Source organism: Rutilus rutilus (genome assembly GCF_951802725.1).
Source record: "Rutilus rutilus genome assembly, chromosome: 15".
NCBI lineage: Eukaryota > Metazoa > Chordata > Actinopteri > Cypriniformes > Leuciscidae > Rutilus > Rutilus rutilus.
Genome location: NC_140220.1, coordinates 3400941 through 3420733, shown reverse-complemented (window position 1 = coordinate 3420733; position 19793 = coordinate 3400941). Strand labels below are relative to the sequence as shown.

Genomic DNA, 19793 nt, shown 5'->3' with positions numbered 1-19793 from the left:
TTTATTTATCACATTTGCATTTATGCATTTGGCAGATGCTTTTATCCAAAGTGCCTTGCATTGCATTCGAGCTGTAAATTTGTTTGTTCAATTCATGCATTCCCTAAGAATCGAACCCATGACCTCGGCGTTGCTAGCGCCATGCTCTGCTGTTGAAATATGACCAGCTGTCCCCGACCCATCTGTCTCGAGACTCTCACCCGAGCCGGGGCGATGAACACTCGTTCCTCGGCTCATATGTCACAATCATTTCTCGCCCTGCTGTGTGGATATGGATGGTTGTCATGGGAGCGGGCGTTGCCATGGAGACTGTGCTATGCTCATATGAGCGAGAGGGTTTGTGTACAGGTATCAGTTTGGACAGAGATGCAAAATTCCCTCATGTCATTGCAAACCTGTGTGATGATGTTCATGCTGCTCTTTTCTATTCAGTGAATGCATGTAGTAAACCCAGGCTGTTGAGCTCCACAAACTGCAAATTACAAATGCAGTCCATATGACTTCTGTGCCCAAAGGCTTCTGAAGCCATTCGATAGCTCAGTCACAAACACAGACAAAAATGTTATTAGCTAATAAAAAAATATAGTGCCTCACACACCCAAATCATTCATTCAACCTTCCTCAGGCTTACAACACAGCAAATTAATTAATTATATATAAATCACAATCACCACGTGATTTATAGCCGTCCTGATCACAAGCATACTGAGAGGCTCTCTCTCTGTCTCTCGATGTCACTTCCTGTCTTCTGTTCTCTCTCTCACACACACACACACACAGATGATGATATGGCTGTGGCAGTTCTCCACACACGTTATATAACACAGTTACATAACAGTGAGCCACTAACACATATACCAGGTCCTGTGACTATCTGCTAATGCAATTCTGCATCTAATTATAATGCGCAAGTAATTACGCCGGATGATTGTTGCTCATCGTTAAGAATATATTGATTTAAACCCTCTTTCCTTTTATTTCAGCAAGGATGCATTCAATTGACAGTAAAAATAGCAGTAAAGGCATTATAGACATAACAGAAGGTTTTCTGCAAAGCTGCTTTGAAACAATGTGTATTGTGAAAAGTGCTATACAAGTAAATTTGGCTTGATGCAACGGTTTCCAACATTAATAATAATAATAATAAATGTTTCTTGAGCAGCAAATCATCATATTAGAATGATTTGTGAAGGATCATGTGACACTGAAGACTGGAGTAATGATGCTGAAAATACAGCTTTGATCACAGGAATAAATTACATTTCACAATATATTCAGATAGAAAACAGCTGTTTTAAATAGTAATAATATTTCTCAATTTTGACTGTTTTTACTGTATTTTTGGTCAAATAAATGCAGCCTTGGTGAGCTTTCAAAACCTTTTGAACGGTAGTTTAATTCAACTTTAAGCTGTGCAAAGATTACACTGTTTTTAAAGTATTACCACACTAGTGCTGTTGATGTAATGCTTTACTTTAGTGCAATTAATTATAAAAAAAAAAAAATTGCATCCGTGCAAAAGCCTAAAATGCTCCATTTATCCTGGTTTGCTCGGTGTGTCTACAGTTTGTGTTTCCAACGTTTGAGATGTCAAAACCTTAAGGTGAAGGAAGCAGAGAATCCACTGACAGCTGCAGATGAAGGATAAATCCACATTGCTTGGCGTGTGTGTGTGTGTGTGTGTGTGCGTGTGTGTGTGTGTTTATTTGTACTGGAAGCGAGACAAAATACTGAGAAAGAACATCATATTCTGCAGTGGATGAATGTGAAGCTCAGGGTCTGCTTTACTCCACATGGTCTTTGTTTAGCTGTAGTTTAGGAGCTTCATGTGTCTGTGTGCCGTAAAGCTGTTTTAGATGATGCCTGATTTGTCGGGATCTGATCTCGTGAGCAGGAATAGTTTTCTAGTTTCTGCACTCGTATAAGATACTAGTTGCTTTGAAAGAGACTCCTTCAAAAAAATCTTTAGGCCTAAGTTTATGATTTACGTATTTTAATTGCATATAACATTTCCAGCTATTTGGATTACACAGTTTTAACATAAACTAATAAACTCAGTCATACATAAATGAAACATGGAAGAAACAGGTAAGATTTCTGCACTAAAAATATTATTATATTATTAACTTTTTGCATCTATTTGATTTTATTTAAATAATCACATCAAAATACATTATTCAAAGTGCTTTTATCAGCATAAATCTGTTCATCGTGAAAATGTACCCATTTATTTTTTGCATGACTGACAAATATGCATCACATTAATTGTTTTTAAAGTTATAAAGTAATAAAGTTTTTGTGAGAGAACTAAAGCGTAAAAGTATTAACAAATATTTTTTCCTACATCTCATATTTTTTTCCTTCACCATGTCCCTTTAGAGGCTCCGTATGCGTCTGTTTGGGCCAATACTTACAGACATATCTGTCATTTTTAGTAATTCTGAAAATGAAATGGTTCTTTCACTATCTTCACTATCCATTTGATGCAGAAATGCACAAAAGCACTTGTGAAAATTACTAGCTCCAGTCATATTTTATCTCAGTTTGCTGGGAAGTGTTTAAAAGGATTGATATTATGAGCACTTCTAAGGATTTGCCAGGTTATGTTCCGAAAGATATTCGAAGTTTTGATTTGCAGTCATTTCTTCTGTGTTTTCTGTGCAGACATTTATGTACACATGTTGCACTTTACTTGTATATTGTCTATTATTATAATCCATTTCAGATTAATGATGCTCAAACTGTGGTTGGTTTATATGGTCTCTTCAAGTCCTGATGAATACCATAAAGTTTCAGTTATTGTGCATTTGCATAAACTACTTGTAAGTTAGTAGACCTCTTAGTAGTGTGTGTGTGTGTGTGTGTGTGTGTGTGTGTGTGTGTGTGTGTGTGTGTGTGTGTGTGTGTGTGTGTGTGTGTGTGTCATTCTTCATTTCTTCGTTTTTTTTTCTACTTCTTCAGATTGTAATTTTTGGCTGCTCTCTCTCTCTCTCCTTCTCTCTCTCTCTCTCTCTCTCTCTCGCTCTCTCCCTCTCCCCTCCTCCTCCTCCTCTCTCCATCCATATGTGTGTGTACACTTCCTCTCTGTGTCAGTGTGTGTGTGAGAGAGATCTCAGTCTTCATGTAGATGATGGTAAGTCTTCACTCTTCCTCTGGCATTTGAGGGTTTTTTGGTCAGAAGACACGTGTGTTTAGTATTATAATCCATTTGATAGTTTAATAATCAGTCAAATTAGTGTTTAAATCTAGTGGCTGAGTGGTTCTCTTTATGTTTTTGTGTGTATGTGTGTATTTGACTATATTTGATAGAAAATGTCATAGAAAAAAATGACTGACATTTGAATGAACTTGTTGCTAGAGGTCTGCATTCATCAGTCCATCTATCTATCTTCTTGTATTATGTTTTTTGGCGATATGATGTATAGAGATTTTAAATTTTGCTTGATAATTAGTCATGAGTATTTGCTCTTGGCAATTTGTCTGATGCAATATTGTCCAGTTGTGTGTAAATATTCATACATTTTGTTCGTTGTATCATACTTTTGTGATATTCATCCCACAATTATGCGATATACATCGGAAGATCTGACCATGTGTTCTTTCAGATGTTTGGCAGAATTATGAGTATGTTTGATAACTCCCTAAAGCTGCTTTTAAAATGTTGTCTGCCAAAAAAATTTTGTAAGATAATAACTTGATGCATTGAGACTAGCAAATGCCTGCAGTGTGTGTTGGCTAAAATGTATTATAGATTTTCAGATGAATTTGAATTTATTTTTTAATAAGTTATTTTATATTATGGTTAGGATTTATATATATATAGGTGCTCAACTGGAATTTATCATTGCCACAGTTTTACGACAGTGCTAGTTTGAGGATATTGAGATAATAGACTGTATAAACTCAATCAGCTGATTATGACAGGCAGGCAAATGCGATTTTTTTTTGTGATTTTTTAAGATCTTTAAAGAGAAATGGACGATTTAAAATATGCACCAGCACTGATATCTGAAGCATTGTGTGTTATGAACAGACATGAATGCTGTAAAGTTGCTCTAGTGCATCGTGGTGTCCACAGACGCTCAGATGAGGCTCGTAGTTGCGGATTCTAATAGCTGCAGTACAGAAGGACCTACTAAAGCATTATTAAATACAGCTCGGCAGAAAGCTGTGCATTTGCAGTCTTGAGCAGATTGTCTCCCTTCAGAGGGGTCTAATCTGAGTCTCGCGACTGAACCGGACATTTGATCAAAATTAATATTCTGTTATCATTTACTCACCCTCGTGTGCACTCGAAAAAATATGTAACCCTACATTTTTAACAGTTTTATTATTTTTTTTATAATACAAACATTCCTTACATTAGGTGGTTACACAAAATTGGAAAAATAAAACAAACAATCACAACAACAAAAGAAGACATCTGGGTAAAAATATTACAGCAACTATGATGCACCAACGCAATCTGCAGATTTGCCCATCAAATTAGTAAATGACTCCCACATGCTCAAAAAAAACATGGTCTTTCCTTTCCTTAAAGGGAGACTTCACCGATTAGCATTAAGCTTTGTATCTGTAGAAACCCAGTGGTATTTTCAAATGGCCGTGCTTCCCTCCCTCATGTCCCCCTGAGACGAGAGATTTCTGTATTGTGTGTATGGAAAAAAAACTCCGATGACGCAAAAATCATAATTTAGCTCATCAGAGGCGAGAGACTACAGCCAGTAGGAGGAGCTCGTCCCGCATGTGTTCAACCCGCCCATAGGGGGATCTCACGATAAAACGCTGTCTTTTCAGTTTCGAGTCGACTAGTAGCCTAGCTGTATCATTTCTCCCGATACTGCCCTCTGTAACCGGTAGGCGTGGCTTGGGCCTCGTAGGGCAGCGAAGCAAGTGCATTCTGGGAGTTGTTGTCTTTCATCCACATGAGCCAAAAATACATTTTCTGGCTTTTCTCAGTCTAGAAGGCTCCAACTTCTAAAATAATTTCACATTTCTACTACATAAATGACCCAATTTAAATACACATTCATCTTTCCAGCGGTGAAATATCCCTTTAATAAACCCTACGTTTAAGATTTATCTATATTAATTGCAAATACATTTTCCATCCTTTTGGATTACAGAGTTTTAACCAGTGGTGGACAGTAACTAAGTATTGTCATGAAAGCCCCTAGTTTGGCAGCAGTCAGTTCTCACCACAGAAGTTTGCTACAGAAGTGAGCGAGGTAAAGCTGCGGAGTGGAGGGGGGCGAGGGGAGAATGACAGCACAGCAACGGCATCGACAGTTTTATTTCGCTCTCATTGAGTTAAAAGCATCAAAGCTTCCCACAAATGCACGCTGCAGTTCACCATTACACACAACACAATATGCACATGCTTTTATAAAGTCACCATAAACCGTTACACAAATACAGTACATATCATGTGACAGCTATAATTTAATGCACAAATAAATGCACTACAAATAAATAAATATGTGTGAATGCACTATTGCATCTTTGATAATTTTAGCAGTGTTTTTATAAGCCGTTTAAGAGCTGCAAAGACCGATAATTCACAGTGTGGATGAACCGCGTTTGTGTCGAAGACTCAGGATCTGTTAAAGAGAACTTGTGCGACACAGAAAGCAAAAACAAACTCTCATTTTGACCCATTACTGCACCTCTCACTTACTGTATGCGATCTCACTGTTTGAAGAGGAAATCAACGCTTGCTGTCATGAATAATTAAGCGAGGCGTCTTCTCATTGGATAAGGACACGCAGCCTCATGAATAATTATGAGACACCGATGAGTCATCAATGTACTATGTACAAGAAAACATCACAGAGAAGAATTTAAACCCAGAAGATGAAAATAGCGCAAAAAAAAACTTAACGGATGGTAACATTGTCTTCTAGGATATTCAACACACATAAAATCTCAGAAAATTTAGTTTAGGGTTTCATGACCCTTTAAGCGGACAGTCTAATGACTGCTAGTTGATGTAGTTGCAAAGTTACTTATAGTTAGTAGAGCGTCTAAAGTGGACTTTCGAAATAAAGTGTTTCCGAATATGCTTATATTTCAATCAGTACTGAAAAGTATCTTTTCAGTCTTTTAGAATTTAGTTTTCCCAAGATTTGTGTGTGATATGTAGTTTTATGCTTATTCGAGTATTTAAACTGACGTCATGAGAAAGTGCATTTAACAAGGCGGCCATTTTGTGTGAATTTGCACAATGGGATTTTTTACGGAATTTGTGCGATTCGTACAAAAGTAAGATGAAGATCTAAAGGTCTAAACCCAACCTTTACTGAGGCGAAAGCAGATCATACGAAAACAAAACATACAAATGAGATTTCATATGAATTAACCACCAATTCAGCAAAACGTAAAATAGTTATAAATCACATGTTAATCAGTTTGGTGAAGCACTATTTGTGTTAAATTGCCTTGAGAAAAACAGTTTTCTGAGGACATTGCATATGTGAAGGAGTGTGCTGTATGCTGCGGTAAAAGTGCTGTGTGTGTGTGTGTGTGTGTGTGTGTGTGTGTGTGTGTGTGTGTGTGTGTGTGTGTGTGTGTGTGGGGCGATAAATAACCGTTCTAAAGATTATATCTAGTGCCTTGAGTTTCAATTTAACATTTAACTCGGGTTGGGCTGCAGTCTGCAAGATATATTACTCCGTTCCTGGACCACAAGGACACCTTGCATGCATGAGCGTAAGATGCAGTGCTGATTTTATGCCAAAGGTGACGCAATAAGTACCTAAGGATTCTTGTCAGTGCTGGCAGGATTTTATAGGTGCTGTATGTAGTGTTTTTGACTGCACTAAAGCATAAAAATACCAAATGATGCAGAGATTTAGCAGTTCACATACTTACACTGAAAAACTATGCGACAGCCAGTTACTCTATTTTAAAGGGGTGGTTGATTATGATTTCACTTTTCTAACTTTAGTTAGTGTGTAATGTTGCTGTTTGAGCATAAACAACATCTGCAAAGTTACAACGCTCAAAGTTCAAAGCAAAAGGAGATATTTGCTTTTAAAGAAATCGCTTTTTAAGGACTACAACAAACGGCTGGTAGAGACTACACCACATTCCTCCCGGGTTAGTGACATCACCAACCCTAGAATTTACATAAACCCCGCCCCCTGAACACGATTTATAGATTATCATGACAGAATATGCTAATCAGTGACTAGAAGATAACTACACATCAGCTACATAAATTCATCAACTAACCATTCAGAAACGTCCTGTTGCTTCTACATGTTGTCACTTCTTCTTGAGTCTCTCCATCACTGACTCCGGTTTGAACATAAATGGCTAAAAGTTTTAGAAATTTTCAGTGCATGTCTGTGTGAGTGCAACCTGTGCCGGGAGCAGCAGCTCATTTGCATTTAAAGGAACAGACAAAACGGTGCGTTTTTGCTCACCCTCACCAGGGAGTATGCGTGTGATGTCACTGCTGGAGTGACTGCGGTTACGCCCACTGAGTGGCAAAAAGACTGAGTGGCAGAATCGGTTTTCAGCGTGAATGCGGGTCGAGACGCTTTGGCTTCACTTTTCGGGGCTAGTGTGACACGCTTGGCTGGGACGATACACCTATCTCCCGATTCGATACTATCGCGATACTTGGGTGCCGATACGATATGTGTTGAGATTTTGTTTTAATTTATTTTAAGGATTGCGATTCGATGTATTGCTGTTTCGATGTATTTTTTTTACATTAGACAATCGGGAAAAGTTCATTCATACACTTCATACAGACTGTACATGATGTATAAGATGAGTCATATTTACAAAAACAAATCATCACATCTTTCTGAGTTTTAGTTCAGAAGCATCACACAACACTACATCCTCTTGAATAAATGATTTAGTGGCGAAACAATGTAATCGATAAATGCGTTATTTTAAGCACCAAGTTTCTATCAGAAGCTGCTTTTGATCGCTATCGTAGACATCAGTGTTCATATTTGAACTTTAAACTTTTATCCGAATACTTCTATGATAATTTTAACTATTGCATCACAGAAATAATGACACTATGAGGTTGAAAGACAGTTTGTGAAGCGGTTTCATGACGACTCTCTCCGGGTCAGCGCCAACACAGATCTGAATGTTGCGATATGATTTCGTCACAGTTTAATAGACTGTGTTTGAATGGAGATCACAGTCTTTTAAAGATGAATCGTGCAGCTCTACTGTCTTATCTCTCTCTCAGTATATGAGCAGCGCGAGGGCTTTCAGTGCGTTCGGTCTCACGTCCACTTGGGATATTACGTCACTCAACACTCATAGACGACGACACATTTCATCCTCTGTTGGAACGAAAGTGGCTAACTTCTGTCAACCTCGTCTACAAGCAAGGACACAAATAAAGCAATTGAATTTGAATTAATATCGATTCTCCCAGCCCTAGTATTCGTTGGAAAACACTGCTTATTGCAGCCATGGAAGCCAGCAAACGAACCGGTTCAGAGATCGCAGATTCTACCGGACCTAAAAAGCATCGGCATTCATCTAAAAATCTCTATTACCACAGGCAACTTTCAACCACTAGCTGCAGTCTTCAGTGTCACATGATCATTCAGAAATCATTTAATATGCCGATTTGCTGCTCAAGGAACCTTTCTTATTAATATTATCAATGTTGAAATTTAAATGAACAGTGCTAATTTGAAATCTTTTGTAACATTATAAATGTCTTTACTGTCACTTTTGATGCATTTAATGCGTCCTCGTTGAATTCAAGTATTAATTTATAAAAATAAAAAAAAACTTTTTGATGTGTATATTGAGTATATGTGAAATAATTTCTGAATATCCCTGTAATTTTTCCATAAATCTTTTCTCACATTGACATAAGTGTTATTGTTTTGAGAAAAATGTGATCTTCAGTAAACCGGATGATGGTAGTTTGGGTTATATTTAGCGTGTTTTAGTGGCATAGCAATGTGTTAAACGCTTCACCCATCTTTTCATCTTTGCCGTGTTTGCGTGTGTGCTTGTCCGTATGTGTTGTAAATCCAATATAAATTGGATTTAATGTGAGCACATTTTTATCCCCGCACGATGGGATCACAAATGATTGCAAAAAAAAAAAAAAAAACCCAGATGAACTTGCATTCAAAAACGTCAAGTACAAATCCCAGATCAGAAGCACTGTCCTGCCCGAAACACGCTCTATGCAGATACGCAAGTGTAAACGCTGTGTTTGCGTAGTTTCTGTTCTTTATCTCCACATCGTCTCTTTTTAAATGTCTTCTGTTCCCAGCTGCTTTGGCTTGCAGTCCTCCGGGCCAGCAGGGGGCGCAGTGTCTGTCTCAGCTTGGCTTTGCTGGCTCTTATATTTAATTGTCTTCTCTTTTCCCCTTCTCATGGCACCCAGGCGCGGCTCCCCTCCTCTTCATCCACCCTAAGCATTGCTGAGGTATTCCTGCATGCATCTCGGGCCAGATCAGCAACAGCTCTCCTCCACCTCCACATGTTGTCATGTGACACGTTGAATGTTGCTTGAATCCCCTCCTGTCTTGTCATGCATGCTTTTATCTCGAGTGCAACCGAGAAGAAATGACTTGCTGTCATTTTTATGACAAATTTAGATGTTTGTCTTGGAGATTTTTTGTTGTTGTTGTTGTTTTTAGTGTTTTTGACATTATTTTTTCCATCATTTTTTCTTTTACTTTTTTCTTTTAATGCATTTTTAATGTTATTTTCCCTCATCCATGAAACGCTCTATGGCAATGTGAAGTACATTGTATTTGCTTGCACTTAACTGAATTATTTATATATCGACAATAAATCGGCCTAGATTTTCGGTATCGACAAGTGAAAAACCTGTATCAATCGACAACTAGTCGTTATCTACGCAAAACACACAATATACCCTAAAAGTGCAGCTTAGAATTTCTCTCTCTGCTGTATTTTAGACATATTGGGAACTTTTTTCACTCTGATTGATCTAAAGAGTTTTTTAATAGTTTTTAAAATACGTTTTATTCAATGTTCTATCCAGATACTGTAAATTACAAGCTTATATATGACACTGTACAGCTTATATATTATATACTACATTGAGATGTTTTATTTAATATTTAGTTATTTAGTAATCAGTAAATTATTTATACATTTTTGTAAAATGTTATTAGTGTGACAGCTATTAACATATTTAAAATTGTAATATTTTTCCAGTAACAAATGGATTTTTTAAACATTTAATGGCAAAAATATTTTTTTTTTGTCAAATTGTATTCCAGATATCAAAAAAATAAATAAATAGATGTAGCTATTTATAAATTTGTATTAGCATGACAGTAGCTCAGCTGTTGAAAATGTTCAAATGTTTTCTTTTTTCCAGTAACAAATTAATGTTCTTTTTTATTAAAAACAACACACAAAAAAAAATGAATGGCAATATTTTTATTGGACAGATTGTAGTGCAGATATTTATGGAAGCTTGTTTCCGCCACGGAATAAACTTTTTTTTTTAAAGATAATTGTGACATTTTATCTTTTTTTCTCACAATTGCAAGTTTATATAAAAAAAGTCAGATTTGAAAGATGTAAACTTATGAAGGACTAAAAATGACAGAAGGACAAATAAATAAATAAATAAATAAATGCAGAAATAATAGTGAAAATAAATACATTTTGGTAATATAAATGGCTATTTCTGTATTTTTACATGTATTTATGTATTTATTTATGTATTTACATATTTATGTATTTATATATTTATTTATTTATATATGTTTTTTTTGTTTTGTTTTTTTTCAGAAACAAGCTTCCATAGACATCATAAAAAAACTACACTTAATTTACTTATCCAGTTGATTTATCCAATGTATTTGTATCTCAACTTTTGGGAGTAAGTAAAACCCCCATGAAAAACAAAACAAAACAAAAGCCCATGCACAAAAAAACAAACAAAATATAATGACTTGGGATTTTTAGTAGGTATTTTTATTTATTTTTACAAATGTGGCAGTAGCTCAGCTATTTTAGATGTCTTTTTCCAGTAACAAATTAATTTAATTTTTTTATGTAAAAAATCTATAAAAGTCTTTGTCAATATTGTTTTAGAGAGAGATAAATCTCATGCAGTGCAGTTAGTTCACTGACTAACTTGTGTCAGTTGCTCGTAGCGTAGCGGACCTCTTCAGACAGACTGAACTAGTTTGCTGTCTTGGGGAAGCTTGATGCGAGTGTCATTCACCATGGGAGTGATTTCTCCTGCTCCACGATTTCTTTTCTGTTGGTTTGTTCCTATTTATCACTCACGATTTACAGCATTAGATCAGTTGAGTTGTTTTTTACCAGGGGTGAGTTTTCATTCCGTTCAGCTGCTCATGTTTTCCATTGCGGCGGTTGCACATCATTGCAGTGTGTTTTTATTACTGTGCGTCTTGTTGGAGAGAGTTAGTGTATCTGTGAGTGTGTTTGTGTCAGTGTTTGTGGCAGAGCATGCTCATAAATGTGTTTGATAGAATGCGGATTGATTCTGTATCTGTGCCTGTTGGATATGGAGAGGTTTGTGTGTGTGTGTGTGTGTGTGTGTGTGTGCGTGTGGGGGAAAGATAGGAGTGTGTGTGTGTTTAGGGTGAGTGACTATCCTGTGGCTTCCTCCAGGCGTCACGACGAGAGTTCAGAGCACACCTGGATGAGGTCATCACACTCAAGTCAAGGTACTCTACCTTGGACCAGGTAAAGAGCTCATCTTTAATCATAGCGAGACAGATTTAGCCTGTAGACACAGACGGCTCATAAAGTCTAGAAACAGACTCTAAAAAATACTTTTCTGAGGTTAAAAATATAACAAAGATTATTTGAGTACGTTTTACTATTTCAGTCTTGCTTCAAAATTTGTATTTCTTTGCAATTGTTTCAAAGTAAATCCTACACCAGTGTTGTTTTGTACATAAATCAGCTGCGATAACAGATTCACCATTGTTTATGAAAACAGCACAACAGTTTTCAGTCAAATATATATAATATTTAGCTGCATCAGTCGACTATTACTCTGTAAAACACAGATTAGACGCCTATATTTTTAGACTGTTCTGAGATGGTTTGTTATTTAGCACACAGTTATTTAGTAATCAATGTAAAATTCAATTCATAAAAAATATTTATACATTTTTATTAGCTGTTTGAATACTGAGAGTCATGTTCCTGTAACAAATTGATTTTATTAAATGATTATTAAAAACAAAAATTCAGATGTATAAACACTTTTTTGTCCGATTGTATTCTGGATATCATAAAAAGAGTTTAGCTCAGCTTTTAAAATATATACAAATAAAATAGTATATATATATATATATATAAAATATTTGCTAAACCACAAAACACCACTAAAAAGGACATCATAAGTTCGCAAAATTCCTTTAATCATATATATATATATATATATATACGTACCATTATTTACCATCATAGCTACAGTCTCCTCCAAAATACCATAGTTACTACAGTTAATGTGCAGCTAATCTTTTACAAATAGAAAACAGAAGCAAGTGCAGTGCAACAAGTTTTTTTGTACTTCAAAATGTCACCTGTCACGCTTAATTCAATCCGTTACTTGCCGTTTCTTTGTAATTATTTGCGCAACTGACTTGCAACTTCTGAGTTTCAAATTAAATCCTACACCAAAGTTTTGCTGAGCAATAGAAGATTTTGCCATTAAAGTCACTGTGTTATTATGTTTAAAGGAGACTTAGTATGCATGATTATACAGTAGAAACAATGGTATTTTGATGTTAAGATAAAGAGAAGCCTTTTTTGCGCAGAGCATGGCCATATGCTATATATGACATGAATATTTTCACTTTTATATGATCTTTTATCAAGTGAATAAGTGACTTAATTAAAACAACCAAAATTATATTGCTCTGACACACTCATTCACTGCCATTTGTTCCCTTTTTGTTTTACTCATGTGTGATGTCGTTTGTGTCGAGGATCTAACAGTGTGTTTGCAGCAGTGTATGTGTGTTGGAGAGACTTTAATGAATATGTTTATGTGTGTGTGTGTGTGTGCATAGCATTGTAATTAGTCAAACTTGCTGTGTAACTTCCCTCAAAATATTGAGAATAATGCAAGGGAAAGATCCTCTTAAGCTACACTTAAAACGGCAGCCATCCCTGTTAAACAGGGTAACCTATAGTTAAACAGGGTAACCTATGGTTAAACAGGGTAACCGATGTAAAACCTACATAGACAGCAGCCTTTTAAGGCAGAATGTTTAATGAAACAGAACCGGAAGTGACTGGTTTTAGACATAGGCAATGCATATCAATTCCAATTACAGCTGCACGATTAATCGTTAAAAGATCACAATCTCAATTCAAACACCCACGTGATCTTATTCCTAAATGACAACGATTCGACTCTGTCTATTAAACCTTTGTCAAGTACGATCACAGCGAAGATCTGTGTTCTGATCCAGAGAGAGTAATTGTCATACATAGGTATGAAACAGCTTCACAAACAGTCACAGTCTCATCATTTCTGTGTTACAATAATTCAAATTATGACACAAGTACTGGAATAAAAGTTAATATTTCGGAAATTAACACTGATGTCTACTGTAGTGATCAAAATAAAGTAAATCAACTTTAAATCAAAATGGCATCAATTACATCTTTACACCAGTAGGTGGCGACAAGTTAATTTTTTTTCATTGGTTAATGAATTTAAGAGATTCGTTCAAAAATGCTAACTCATCCAGGAATGAAACAAATGAAGTATTAATGAGTGAGTCATTGGGCCCTATTTTAACGATCTAAGCTCATGGTCTAAAGCACAGGGCTCAAGTTCACTTAGGGCGTGTCTGAATCCACTTTTGCTAGTTTAACTGCGGGAAAAATGGTCGGCGCTCCCGGCGCATGGTCTAAAAGGGTTGGCCCTATTCTCTTAATGAGGAATGGGTGTGTTTTGGGATTTTGGTGCGTTAAACCAATCAGAGTCTCATCTCCCATTCCCTTTAAAAGCCAGTTGTGTTCGCGCTATGGCAGATTCGCTATTTACATGATGGAATTTGATAGTGGAAAGACCGAACGCGTCCCCTGAGCGCAAACGGATCTGCTCGTGCGCAAGCAGACCATCTACAGGACAAGCCGGATTCCACCATATCTTTATGTACACAATAATAATCTTTTACATTGTAATCCTTTTATTTTAAATATTTGGCATGTTTGTGTGCTGCTGTGTGTCCCTGTGTGTTTAATAAGCAGAGTGTACGCACTTTGTGGACCCGCCTAGGCGCACATTACTAACGCGCTCTTTAAATAACCCAAAAAATGTATTGCGCTATAGACTTTAGATCAGGTCTCAGTTGGTCAATGGCTCAGTCTATTTCAGTTCCTCAAAATAGCAACGCGCCATCAATGCGCCAGAACACACACCTCGTTTTCAGACCAGAAGCCCATGGGCGCACAGATGAGCGCAAATGCATTTGCTATTTAAACAACGTGGCGCAGGACGTGAAAATGATAACTGCGTCGGGCTGAAACTAGAAAAACACACTTGCGTCGCGCCTGGCGCTGCATTGCACCGGGTGTAAGATAGGGCCCATTGAATCATTCACTCAAACCGAGTTTAAATAATTCAGATTAATTAAACATTTTAAATATACTGCAGCAATTAACATTTTGTCAAAACTTCTAGTAAATTGCGTTACTTTTTTCAGTTGTTTGTTCAGAATCCTGGGAGAATCACGATCTCTGTTTTAAACAAACAAACAAAAAAAAGTGATTCTCAATTTATCCAGAATTAATATGTGTGTGTGTGTGTGTGTGTGTGTGTGTGTGTGTGTGTGTGTGTGTGTGTGTGTGTGTGTGTGTGTGTGTGTGTGTGTGTGTGTGTGTGTGTGTGTGTGTGTGTGTGTGTGTGTGTTTCCTATGATGCACTTCAGGAGTTTGTTGAGTTCAGCTTCACAGTTTGTGCAGATTGTAAAAATGACGAGAGCTCCTGTCCTGCTTCAACCCCATCACTGTCTTAATTAAGTGACAGTACAAGCTCCATCATATGGTTTGGTCTTCTAACTGACATCAGTAGGATATCTAAAACCATCACTAATACTAACTAACCCACACACACACACACTCCAGTTTTATTACATATACTCTTAAAAATAAAGCTTCCAAAAGGGGTTGGTTTTTTTGCCATTGAAGAACAATTTTTGGAGAACAGTTTAATTAAAAGAATCTTTTTTTTTTCTTAGTGTAAAGAACATTTTAATAATCTAAAAAAAATACTTTTTCCACTATAAAGAACCTTTTGTGGAATGGAAAAGTTCCATGGATGTTAAAGGTTCTTCATGGAATCATCGATCCCAATAAGAACCTTAATTTTTAAGAGTGCTTTTAACCAAAATTAAAAGACTTGTCATGTTTCTTTTTTGTGAATATCTGTATTCACGCCACTTCCATTCACCAAAACAGGTGTCAGACACAGTTAATTCCTGGATTAAACATTTAAAGTAAAGAAATGACCAAGAATACGATCGTAAATTTAAAGTGATAGAAAAAACAAATATGGTTTTAAACACCTGTTTCAAAAGCTGCTCAGAATCACAATACTGATCATTCGATAATACCAAAAAAATAAAACATTAGCTGAAAGATGATTTATCAGATGTGACATCACAAGGACACTTATTAACTTATTTCTTCTAAATGTCTTTACAAATTAGGTATTAATTAGCCACATCTATTATATTTAATGAATAGGTAATGAACTGATATTCAGTGCTTTTACAGATTTTTTTTTTTTCAGTGCATCTTAATTTTTCTTATTTTATTCACTCAGAAATACATTGCAATAATTAAAATGGGTGTTGCATGACATTTGATGTTGACTTTAAAGTGTGTTTTTGTATGACTGGCTACATAGTTCCCTAAAGCTTCGGTGTCTGTGTGTGTTTAACATGTATTATTCTTGGCGATATAAATGTAATCTAAATGAAATGTTCGTTAGCATCCTTTTTAGTTCTTCAAACACCTGAAAGATAAAGGGGTCATATGATGCTTTTAAATATTTTCCTTTAGTGTGTAACGTATCCGTTTGTGCATATATGAGATTCGCGAAGTTACAGAGCTCCTCGTCTCCTACAATAGGGATTTATCCCATCTAACAGAGAAAGACGTGTTTGTAAAGTTGGTTCCGATCGATCGGCTCAAACTGATACGGTAAATGGACAACATTATTATTATTAACTTTGTGTTTACAATTGCTTTAGAAGCCTCGGAAGCTGAAGCTCAGGATTATGGTAAGGCGTGTTATATTTCAGACACACGCTTGAGGTGTTCGGCCAATCACAACGCACTGTGTCAGCTGGCCAATCAGAGCACTCTGAGCTTTACAGAAGGAGGGGCTTTGTAGAAATCCTAACTAGATAGTCACGACTGTTTCCCGAAACCATATTGTCACAAATTGGTTGTTCAACCACGTTGGTTAATGAAATCACATGTGGTGGAGTTATAACGTCTTTTAATGAATCTGTTTGAGATCGAATTAATTGCTATGTTTTGCTCTAAATTACAGACATGGCATCTGAGGACTATGTGGTAGAGTTTTCCCCTACACACCTGAGGTTGAACCGAGTGTCCTTGACACCTGAAAATATTATACTCAGTTGAGTTGCCGCTGAACGCGCGGGTTGACGCCTAAGAGTAGCTATTCTTACCGCATAAATAAAATGCCCAAGAATTAGAGTTACCCGACCGCAATCTAACCCCGCCCAAGAGTGGAACGACAACTCGGCTCCTATTGACACTATCACTCGGGAATAAGGTCTTTAGTGTCTAACTTGTAACTTGTTCCACTTACTAACTTGCTGCGCTGCAATAATAGCCGACAGACTTCAGACAATGCCTTCGAATATGCTTTAATCGCAGCCGGAGGATCTCAGACACATTTCAGAGAGAATCCCACCAGCAAAAGAAATACAACCGTTTTTATAGAATACGAGCATGGCGAAAATGACATGATACATTACATAATTTCCCTACAATTTGATTGGTTCTTCATAGGCAAACCCTTCTGTTACTAGGTAGAAGCAAACTCTGCTTTCTTGATTACTTCAGTGTTAATCACCAGTTTTCAAACCTAGACATCTGTCTAGTTTCATTTCCCCTATTTGTTATTTATACACTCACACACTCAAAGTCACGAGGTTTCGACCAAAGAATTTGGTAACATTTAAGATTCAAAAGCATATGAATGTTGTTCCTGCGAGAAAAATAAATGTTAATTATGATTAATAAAAAAAATCCATCACAACTATTTCTCATTTTTCTCAGTTATTTTGCTTTATTTCCAGATTCAATCATAGGCTCGTTCTTTACGTTCAAAAACTACGCTTTAAATCTCTTAACAAACTAAAAGACGTAAATGACATTTGTATGTATTCTAAATAAAAGACACAGGTTGTACTGAATGTCAGCTTGCTTATTTTGCTCAAGATAAGGATTAATTGAGTCCACATGTCATGCAAACTAGAAACTACTCTTCTAACCACAGGTCGACACTGTCGTTCCAAACACACTCTTTGCGATGCTGTTTGCGGATGTTCGTTGGAACTGTGGTTTCGGGGAACACCGACTCGTTGAACTATCCTGATAACGACAGAACTTGCGTCCATAGTTGGCTAACGATGCTTTCGGGAAACAGAGCGTTACTGGGATTAGAGGAGCTGCAATAACGTACAATATGTGAATGTTAAAGCATGTTAACCTATCCTACAACACCCAGTAATCAAAATAACGCACTTTTAAAAGAGCATCATACGACCCCTTTGTCTGTGTCTGTGTCTTTGAGTTGCCTGATGCCGCTGTCAGTTTTCAGTGGGATTGTTTCTTGTGTTGCTTGTAACTGATGGACTGATGACTTTATCTCCGTAAGCTCCAGTGTAGGTTGGAGGTGCTTAAAGACGATCGCCGAGGCCATAGGACCTTCAGTTCTCGAGTAACTATCCCAGAACCATCAACAAACTCTCTCTCTTTGCCTTCTTTTCCTTTTTTGCTCGTCACTTCTTTGTGTCTTTCTTTTAGCATTTCCTAATCTAATTTTGCTTTTCTTTTTGGATATATCTTGAATATATGGGTAGAAGATGAGTTTGACTAGTTAACATGAACTAACAGCATGTATTAATCTCAGTAAATATACAGTTTATCATTTACTAATATATTATCAAAATCAAAAGTTGACATGAACTAACAATGAACAGTTGAATTTTTATTAACAAACATTAACAAAGATTAACAACAACTAAAAATGGTAACACTTTACAATAAAGTTCATTAGTTAACATTAGTTAACATGAACTGAGAATGAACAATACTTCGGTTACACTTAATTTCAAGGTGTCATTGTTACAGTGTATTTATATATTTAAGTACTGAGTAATATTAATTAACTACATGTACTTACTATAGGGTTACGGTTTGGTTGAGGGTTAGTTGCATGTAATTATGCATAATTTACTGTTATTACTACGGTAAGTACATGTATGTAACAAGGACACCGTAAAATAAAGTGTTACCGAAACTTCTACAGCATTTATTATTCTTAGTTAATATTAATTTCAACATTTGCTAATACATTATTAAAATCAAAGGTTGTATCTGTTAACATTAATGCACTGTGAAGTAACATGTACAGCTGTATTTAACATTAACCAAGATTAATAAAAACTGTGACAAATGTATTGCTCCTTGTTAGTTCATGTTAGTTAATACATGAACTAATGAACCTTACTGTAAAGTGTTACCGTAGAAATGTAATATAGCATGAAAAGCTTCCATGTTAGTAGCATAAAACGGTGATTTTAGCCTATTATTGAACCTCTATAATGCACAGCCACAAAAAATGAGTCAGATTACTGTGGGATCCCTGAACATTTCTGCTTGTTTGTTCACTTTTTTATTCAGAAGCTGTAGTGTTTTGTGAGTTTTGCTGACATCATCATCTTGTTTGATTTATTATCCCCGCGCTGCTCGCTGCGCTTTGCTCTTTCAGCCGTTCTGTGTGTCTCTCTCACATGTTTCATGAGCCGTTGTGGGTCTCACGCTCTCGTAACTCTTTCTCTCCTCCTCCGGTTCTTCAGTGATGGTCTCTGACTGCTTCTCCTCGTGCGGCAGTCGTTCTTCAGGGAACGTTTGACTCTATATCATCCTCTCTCGTTCTCGCTGTAGAGCACTAGACCGTCTATGAGATCTTTCCCGACACTGATTATAGGGTGGTTTTCACAAGTACAGTCATCACAGACTCCAGGAACTATCACTTCAGTCCAGAAGAGACGCGTAACATGTTGAGGTTACAGAGAGGATGATGTTTTGCAGAGAAGAAAGTGTGAATGAAAGGAGAAAGGGAATTAGACACATCAGTGGGGTTCTATATGGAACCCTAGCGTTCTTGACTCAATTATAAAGAACACTTTATGCCAAAAAGCTCTTAAATGATTGCATAATACTCTCAAGTTTGAGTTATTTACATTTTTCTCCTGTGATAAATTATGTTTTAAACGTAATTAAAATGACAAATTAAACCAAAATGAATTAATTCAAACTAAATCCCATGATGGGAACCACTGAAAGGTTCTGTATATGAAGTGCCTTTAAGAAACTTTTAAGCTTCAATATGGAATTTACTGATTTTTATCATGGGAATAGGATAGACTCAGTCTTTTTAAAATCAGATGAGGTTGTGTGTTATTACGTCTCTGATCTTTAATGTTTCTTCTGAATCTCACTACCGTTTAAATGTTTGGGGTCAGTACGTTTTTTCTGTTTTT

The 19793-nt window shown here is 36.4% G+C and overlaps 1 protein-coding gene across 9 annotated transcripts in view; it reads left to right on the top strand.

Moving 5' to 3' along the window:
- gphnb (gephyrin b) overlaps positions 1-19793 on the top strand; it is a 106263-nt gene that overhangs the window by 63767 nt on the left and 22703 nt on the right. For 3 of the 9 annotated variants that reach the window (XM_084433188.1, XM_084433186.1, XM_084433194.1), the window contains exons 9-11: positions 9386-9427; positions 11626-11700; positions 17903-17965. The exons of 2 other annotated variants lie outside the window; for them this stretch is intronic. In XM_084433188.1, coding sequence (XP_084289314.1) covers positions 9386-9427; positions 11626-11700; positions 17903-17965 — 180 coding nt within the window. The remainder of the gene's footprint in view (positions 1-9385; positions 9428-11625; positions 11701-17902; positions 17966-19793) is intronic. 4 more of the 9 variants (XM_084433190.1, XM_084433189.1, XM_084433187.1 and 1 more) reach the window with 3 other exon arrangements.